The sequence below is a fragment of the Haliotis rufescens genome, unplaced genomic scaffold, assembly GCF_023055435.1.
Source record: "Haliotis rufescens isolate VD_foot unplaced genomic scaffold, xgHalRufe1.0.p SCAF_15, whole genome shotgun sequence".
NCBI lineage: Eukaryota > Metazoa > Mollusca > Gastropoda > Lepetellida > Haliotidae > Haliotis > Haliotis rufescens.
Window position 1 is genome coordinate 23484030 of NW_025963835.1, and position 9152 is coordinate 23493181.

Consider the following 9152-nt stretch of genomic DNA (forward strand, 5'->3'; position numbering starts at 1 on the left):
GTTTGTTTGTTTGTTATTTAACGCCGCACTCAGCAACATTTAAGCTATATGACGGCGCTCTGTAAATAATAGAGTCTGGACCAGACAATCCAGTGATTGATAGCATGAGCATCGCCATTGGGATACGATGACATGCATCAACCAAGTCAGCGAACCTGACCAAGTATGCGGGCTTATGTGTATATGTGTATATGTGTGTGCATGTTTGTATGCATGTGTGTGTGTGTGTGTGTGCATGTGAGTATATATGTGTATGTGTGTGTAAATTGCATGTATGTGTATGTGTGTGTATATGTGTCTCTGTGTGTGTGTGTACCTCTCTGTTTGTGTGTGTATACACACACACACACACACACACACACACACACATATATATATATATATATATATATATATATATATGCATGTATGCGGGCTTATGTGTATATGTGTATATGCATGTTTGTGTGCATGTGTGTGTGTGTGAACTAATCTATTTAGCAAAACGTACAACATAAACTCGAAACAAGAAGCAATTTTCTTATACAGTGTATGAAAGTCCCAACAAATCATTCTTTTATGAAAACAGGTATTAGATCAAAGTCATATTTTACTGCTCTTATTTCCAGATCTGCTATCGCGTTGCCGACACAGAACAGCACGTTGTCATCACAGCCCAGGAAAAACAGCAACCCGTACAATGCTACCGAGAAGCCGAACCCAGTCTGCCCCCTCAGCCCAAGTGTGACCCGACCCTCAATGCCGAGACCACCTGTGCCGGGCAGCCATGCTCCCCACACACCCAGCCTCCCTCGCTCTGCCGCACCCCTCCCCCCTACAGCCAACTCCAGGAAAAAAGGTAGGGAAGCGTACAGTCGTCCACCATTAGTTTTTTTTACATTGGTAAAAGCTGTGCGTTGTCCGATGGCGCTAGTCTGCTTACAGTCCTTGAACCATATTTTTCCCATCCCGCCCAGCCCTTACACTAATGCTATAGCTCTATATAAAGCAAGTCTAGATTTTCCACAGGTTATCCCATGTCACTGGGTCTCCTTTTCTATTTAAATGGAGTTGCTAAATTGTTTCTATCAAAACTGGATATTATTTTAGCGCTAGTCTAGTTAGTTTCAAACATTACTGGTTATGTAAACTCGAGACATCGTGTGTTCTATCATGAATCGGTCATTGAGTAACATTTGATTAAATTTTTTAAATGATATACATGTGCCGTCATGCCAACATTCATTTTCCGACCTCTCATCATAGCGTCGCTTAATGTAAATTAACATTGTACGAGTTGTCTGGAGCTCAACTGGCAAAATGGAGACAAACGAACGCTTCGCCGAGAGCCAGGCAGGGTAACAACAACCCAGATAGCAGTCAGACGTTGGGCCAACGTTGGGCCAACGTTATCACTTACGTTGGGCCAACGTTGGCTATCAACGTTGGCCCAACGTCATTTTGACCGGCGGCCCAACGTTGGGCCAACGTTGGCCGAACATCGTTGGTCCAACGTTGACCCAACGTTGGGCCAACGTTTCTTTGCCAACGTTGGGCCAACGTTGACCCAACGTTGGGACAACAATGTTCAGCCAACGTTGGCCCAACGTTGGGCCGCCGGTCAGAATGACGTTGGGCCAACGTTGATAGCCAACATTGGCCCAACGTTGATGGCCAACGTTGGATTACGTCTGTTTTATTCCTCACTATACCTCCCAGGCAGCCTGAAATGTTTGTACCAAGGTAGTTAAGACATCAGGTAACAAGCAATACATTCTGCAAGTTAGATTCACTCTGAACTCTTTCCATGAAAGAACATGCCAATGAAATGCGCTCTCTTCTGGCAGGGTACCTCAGCATACATAGATTGAAATAGGGCCAAGAAAAAATTCAAAATGTTTCAAATTACACGTGCAATTTCGTGCTATAATATTTACTTTCCAAAACCATTTTCAAGACTATGTGCAAATTGTTCACAAATGTTTCAACACTATTAAAAGATAAATGATTTTCCCACAAGTTTCCAAATTAAAAACCATCAGACAATAAGCCTGCCACAAATTGAAACGTTTAATTTTTCTTGGCCTTACCCCATACATTCAGCATTAGGGCAACGCTGAGACAAGCAAAATAGTCCATGCATAGGATGTCCTATGATCAATATACTTGATCTATTAAAAAATATGATAACAGCAACAAAATGACAATAGAATTCTGGTTTCGGTGACCTTTATTTATTTGTTACATGACAAATCAGAACTTGGGCTGAGTGGTTGAGGAGCCTTTTCAATCCTCAGATGTCAGAAGAACTTAACACAGGGATGATCTTCAACTGTATCCACGGTCCGTGTGCCTTGGTAACTGATTAAAACAATGACACAATTATTATAATGATAAGGCAAGGGACATTTTTTACATACAAAATGGTTGCCTTCCCCTAAATAATAATTTGATGTATGAAAAAAAGTCTCAGCAGTGCTACCTCCACCCATCCAAGTCATAAAACTGTTAAAAACTGCTACAACTGGGAAGGTAGCATAGACAGTAATACCATGATGCTCTTGAATCATAGATAGGCAGAAAAGCTATTAACACTAAATGAACAAGAGTAAAGACTCATTCATTTTCCAAAGTTTAAAACATAGAAAAAGCATAATTATCAAAATCAAACTTTGCACTGCACATCAAGTTATAGGTCTCACAAATGTTGAAGAAAATAATTCTAAGTTCAAAACATGAAACAAATCATATTTTTTTCTGAAAATACACATATCAAAATCAACATTTTCACTGTACCTCTTTTATTACTATAGAAAGTGTTTCTTAAATTTGGAAAGAATCCATGCAGCAGTTCTCAAGTTAAAGGTCGCACAATGTTGAATTAAAAAAAAAACATTTTAAGTTCAAAACATGTACAAAAATTATATTGTTTAATAAAATACACATATCAAAATCAACCTTTGCTGTGCATCCCATTTTTTAATATAAAAGTGTTCGTTAAATTTGGACAGAATCCATGTTCTCTAGTAGATCTCAAGTTATAGGTAGCACAATTGTTGAAATAAAAAATATTTTAAGTTCAAATCATAACAAAAGCTATATTTTCTTAGAAAATACACTAATCAAAACCAAACTTCACACTGCACCTCTCCTGTGGGTGTAGAAACTGTACCCATAATTGGAAAAGAATCCATGAAGTAGTGTTCAAGTGATAGGTCGCACAAAGGTTGAAATAAAAAGAAATATTTGAAGTCAAAAACATTTAAAGAATCTTATTTTTTTCAGAAAATATACATATCAAAATCAAACTTTACTTTGCACTGCACTCACACACAAAAATGTCTTTGGAAGGAAGGACGGACAGATAAACTTGATCACCCGCCCTTTTAGATTGGGGGTGTAATTAAATAAGAATCATCTAAATTTTTATTATTGAAGATGTTTGAAATATATTATTGCATCATGTATACCTTTCTGGCTGTGATGTGATGTAAACAAATATGCTTCCACAATACTGTAAACTCCACCTGAAAGAAAAATAGAAATCTCAAAGTATCACATTCTCAAATAAATCAGTAGAGATAAATCTGATTTACTAACAGTATGATGTGAGTGGTGTTATTTTTGGCAAATAGTTTTATCAGCCAATAGAAATCAACTGTAATTATTCAAAAGCAATAACTTTACCTTTCTGCTGTACCTCACAAACTTGTGATCAAGTAAAAAATAATGCAAAATAGCATGCATATGTTGGCAAAGTTTCTAAAATCTGATGTGAAAAATAAACAAATAAATGAAAATTAAATATTGCCAAATAAAGAGTTCCAAAGTTGGAAGCATGAATGTTGAATAAGATTATGAATTGACCTTCCAATAAGTAATAGAAGTGTTAACACTGGTATTAAATTAAAATCGTGATTTTAGATTCTATTTTATTTTAAAAATATAAATATGAATATTTACCATATAAATATGCCATGATATCTAAGTTCTAACATTTACAAAGATAGTAACGTTGGAAAAATTAACAAAATGCGATATCGGAGACAACACCAGATGAAGCTGAAACAGCTCTGTAAATATTTATTGAAATATATTATTCTCAATCGGAAATGATTTCATGACTATTTCGTACCCAATCTAATCCAATACGTTCCCTTCGTTCTAACCATTACTCCCCCGCGGTATGCACAAATAAAAAAGCGATTATGCCATTATCAATCCCTTTCAAATAACAACGAACACAATCCCACGGCCACTGATTTGTGATCGAAAACTGAACTCGCGATGTTGCCGACAACAGGGAAAAGCTCCGTACACTGATCAGTAGGAGTCTGCATGGTATTATTTTATCATGTACACGGAATGCTTTGAGTTTTGGAAGCCTCGTTCTGAATTGTTCAGTTTAGTTGATCTTTTTGACCGTAAAATTTCACAAGCGAGAACGAAATTGACCTTTTCAGTTGAGTTTGCTTGTTATTTTTAAACTTCCACGAGAATAGAAACAACCAGTATTCATTTACAAATACCACAGGCAGTGTTTTGTCCGGTGACCACCAACTGTTAGAAACAGCTGAGATCGACACTCCATCTGAACTTACGCGACACGGTGCACATTTCTTTGCACTAACTTGTCCTCACGATCACGACAAACTTTATGACACGGACAAGCGCGACTTTTTTGGGGGTATGCTAGTAATAGTAAGCTATATATTTGCAAGCAATCAGAGTGACATATTCCTATTTGGCTTCGGGTCATGAAGTTTGTGGTGTTTTCAATTTCTGGAAAATAATTACTCGTGTTGATATTTCTGAATGAACAATGGTTGTTTTATTCTCGGGTACTGTTTGTACATCATATTAGATATTGATTAAACACTTACCTCCATATATTCGAGGAAAACAGTATTCCGATGATCGAACGTGTGCTTGTGTCTCGTCGTCTGCTCGTTGAGAGGCGCAAAAAACGAAGCGCCCTCTTAGTGAAGCTGTCAATTACGAGTAGCGCCCCTTGGAAATAATTTCCGAAATGCGACCTAACGTTGTAACAACGTTGGGCCAACGTATAAAATCCGACCGCGACACTGCCAACCATTGCCGACGTTGGGCCAACGTCTGAATGCTATCTGGGAAGTACCATCCTTTTGGTATGACGCGGTCAGGGGATCGAACCAACGACCTTCCTCTCTCTCTACTGGGATGAGGATCGATTGGAAACAATGGCTAACTGGCCTGGTCATGACTCTCCAATCTTATCAAAATCAGATCTCAGTGCTCGCTACCGCTAATCCCCATTAGAAGTCACGTCAGATCGACCTTTCTCGAAAATTGACCCACCAGTGAAATGACTAACATCGACATCAGAAAGCAGCTTTTGCTAACTTCAAAAGTTTCAAACTCGTGATTTCCATTCCGACGCTTTAGAACAAATCCTTTGAGAAAGTTTTCTATTCAAAATTACATAACTGAGAAAAAATAATTCCGGAAGGTCTAATAAATGGCCGATATCGCATGGCAGTACTTCCTATGAAAAGTCTTTTCCGTTTCAAATGTTTATCCTGTAGAGATTCCCCACATGGTTACAATGTGTGAAGCCCATTTTTGGTGTCCACCGCCGTGATATTGCTGGAATATTACTAAAAGTGGCGTAAACCACTCACTCACTCACTCACTCACTCACTCACTCACTCACTCACTCACTCACTCACTCACTCACTCACTCACTCACTCACTCACTCACTCACTCACTCACTCACTCACTCACTCACTCACTCACTCACTCACTCACTCACTCACTCACTCACTCACTCACTCACTCACTCACTCACTCACTCACTCACTCACTCACTCACTCACTCACTCACTCACTCACTCACTCACTCACTCACTCACTCACTCACTCACTCACTCACTCACTCACTCACTCACTCACTCACTCACTCACTCACTCACTCACTCACTCACTCACTCACTCACTCACTCACTCACTCACTCACTCACTCACTCACTCACTCACTCACTCACTCACTCACTCACTCACTCACTCACTCACTCACTCACTCACTCACTCACTCACTCACTCACTCACTCACTCACTCACTCACTCACTCACTCACTCACTCACTCACTCACTCACTCACTCACTCACTCACTCACTCACTCACTCACCTACCTGATCTATGAGAGAGTCAACGAGAACTAGGATCTGATTTTAATGAGATTGATTACTCCCTGACCTGTCTACCTGGAAAGATCATCAATTGTGTGACAGTTCGCTTAAGTGAGTGAGTGAGTAGGGTTGTACGCCGCTTTTAATAATACTCCCGCAATGTCATGGTGGACGGTGGCACCAGACATGGACTGGACATGTGGGGAACCAATTTCTTTGGCGTGGCGAGCTACTGGTTCCTTGGTGTCCTTGAAGGAATGTGTTATAGGACCCCAAATAAATTGTTTGGTTCCTCTTGATAAAATAGTATGTCCCTAAAACATTCACAGCACGTAGTTCATTGGCTGATCCAAAAATTAGCCTCCTAAGAATGTCAGTTCATCGCACTGAGAGGTGTCGTATTGTAGTAAAAGATCTGGTTTTAATGAGATTGCAGCCAGAATGGGTAGATCTACATGTGTGATTCGTTTTAATGACTCCAGTTATAAATTTGTGTTTCGTTCCGTGTCGACAAAGCTTTGTTAACGACTATTTGTTGAAAAGGAAAACGGGCAATCTGTAGAAGGTTAGAACAGTCAATGTCTCACTGACACGTTCTGTCTGAGGGGGAAGTGAGATCGTATATGCAGTGCACACTTCCGGGTCTATTCATTGTTCGTATTGATTATTCTGTTGTACATTGTTGTACGTAACAGCACGTGTACCTCTTGACAGCTAACTGAATAGGGCATTGATTTCCTTATTGCCTCAGAGGTGCTTGTGTCAGATTATTTTTGTTTGTTTGTATTAGAAGTATTTAAAATAGTTTTTGTGAGTTGAAAACTTAACAAGGTACATTTTCAGTTAGATACCTACCTCCAATGGATGGACATTCCTGATACTGTCACTGACTGAATTAACATCCCTGGACCAGGGACCAGGGTGTTAAGATTGGTAATCGAGTTCCCTGTGGTCAAGACTGGGAGTCGAGTTCCCGGGGGTGTTAAGATTGGTAATCGAGTTCCCTGTTGTCAAGACTAGGAGTCGAGTTCCCGGGGGTGTTAAGATTGGTAATCGAGTTCCCTGTTGTCAAGACTGGGAGTCGAGTTCCCGGGGGTGTTAAGATTGGTAATCGAGTTCCCTGTGGTCAAGACTGGGAGTCGAGTTCCCGGGGGTGTTAAGATTGGTAATCGAGTTCCCTGTGGTCAAGACTGGGAGTCGAGTTCCCGGGGGTGTTAAGATTGGTAATCGAGTTCCCTGTGGTCAAGACTGGGAGTCGAGTTCCCGGGGGTGTTAAGATTGGTAATCGAGTTCCCTGTGGTCAAGACTGGGAGTCGAGTTCCCGGGGGTGTTAAGATTGGTAATCGAGTTCCCTGTGGTCAAGACTAGGAGTCGAGTTCCCGGGGGTGTTAAGATTGGTAATCGAGTTCCCTGTGGTCAAGACTGGGAGTCGAGTTCCCGGGGGTGTTAAGATTGGTAATCGATGTCCCTGTGGTCAAGACTGGGAGTCGAGTTCCCGGGGGTGTTAAGATTGGTAATCGAGGTCCCTGTGGTCAAGACTGGGAGTCGAGTTCCCGGGGGTGTTAAGATTGGTAATCGAGTTCCCTGTGGTCAAGACTGGGAGTCGAGTTCGAATTCATCTGGGGTAAGGATTTGGAGTCACGTTCTACTGGGGGCACTATTGGGAGCCACGTTCCACTCGGGGCACTATTGGGGCTCATTCGGAGTCACGTTCCTTTTGGGTTCTTGCTTCTGTTCAAAGTACATATTTAGTACTCTGAGAGTGAGGGTTCGAAATGCGAATGGGACTCAGCTCAAAGAAAGTACTACAATTTTGTACTGTACTAAGAAGGTGCAATCCCAAATATAACATTTGTTATATTTGACCACTTTCTAGAAGGCATCGTGTATTCCTAGCTTTCTGGAGCATGGTAGCCGTGTCAGTTTGCAGTGAATTATCAGAGTTGTTTGTTATTTGGTTTGTTGTTTAACGCCGCACACGGTCTGTAAATAATCGAGTCTGGACCAGACAATCCAGTGATTGATATCATGAGCATCGATCTACATGACCACCCGATCCCGTTAGTCGCCTCTTACGATAAGAGTCGTCGCCCTTTGCGGCACGCATGGGTTGCTGAAGACCTATTCTACCCCGGATCTTCACGGGTATGATATATCAGAAGGGTGATCTGGATTACCAGTTGGCGGACTTCCATTTTTGTGGAAGCCTCGGCGGTTGAGTGGGTTAGATCGCTGGTGGGTTAGATAAGAACCCCCAAGAAAACAGTAGAAATTGTAATCCCATATATAACGTTTGTTACATTTGACCACTTTCTAAAAGGTATGTGTAATCGTAACTCATGACATGCATTAGCTTCTAGAAAAGTATTTGTTCCAGGAATTCAGTACAGGAGATTAATAAAACATGGCAATGAGAATAATTAGAGCAATGGGAAAAACCCTGGAGTACTGAGGAAGTAGGGATTATCTATCCCGAGTTAATTATTTTGAGGAAGCAGAAATAATAATGTTCACTGGGAATTACTGAAAATAATTGAGCCGATAACCTTGCGCCTATGTGTAATATTTCGCGATGTTTCCGTTCCGTTTCTAAATGTTACTTTCCATTAATTTCAGACAAAAGTATAGCCCAGCCCTCTCCGCCACCGGATGAAGTGTACGAGGCGGTGGCCGGACGGGGGCGAGTACGTCGCTCCCATAATGCATTACCAGAACATGTGACAACAAACATCAGTAAAAAAAACGGGCTTAAGGACTTCCCCATAGCGGGCTCAGTATCATCCCCAGTGTAAAGTTTTCTTGGCCCAGTCAATACTAAAAGAAATATATTAGAGGAAACCATTGAGCGACACCCAAAGACTGGAAGACCTGAAGTAACATGTGACCTAAATACGCCACAATGGAATTGATTTTCTTTCTCCGTATATCAGCATGCGTAAACTATATGCTAAAAACAGTGTTGTGGAGGACGAAGTGTATGTTTCAAATTGTAAACATCTATCTA

General features: G+C 40.8%; 1 protein-coding gene and 1 long non-coding RNA gene across 2 annotated transcripts in view; one reads left to right on the forward strand and one right to left on the reverse strand.

Annotated features, from left to right (window-relative positions):
* The window catches only part of LOC124135211, a 28120-nt gene extending 19180 nt beyond the window's left edge, over nt 1-8940 (forward strand). Inside the window, exons 7-8 of the mRNA XM_046500467.2 lie at nt 609-838; nt 8765-8940. Of these exons, the coding sequence (XP_046356423.2) occupies nt 609-838; nt 8765-8940 (406 nt within the window). The remainder of the gene's footprint in view (nt 1-608; nt 839-8764) is intronic.
* LOC124125828 lies at nt 2195-5105 on the reverse strand. Its single transcript, XR_007221057.1, has 3 exons — nt 4863-5105; nt 3450-3506; nt 2195-2340 (listed from the first exon to the last, which is right to left on the reverse strand). It is a non-coding gene; the product is annotated as an uncharacterized LOC124125828 (long non-coding RNA).
* Nucleotides 8941-9152: the final 212 nt, after the last annotated feature.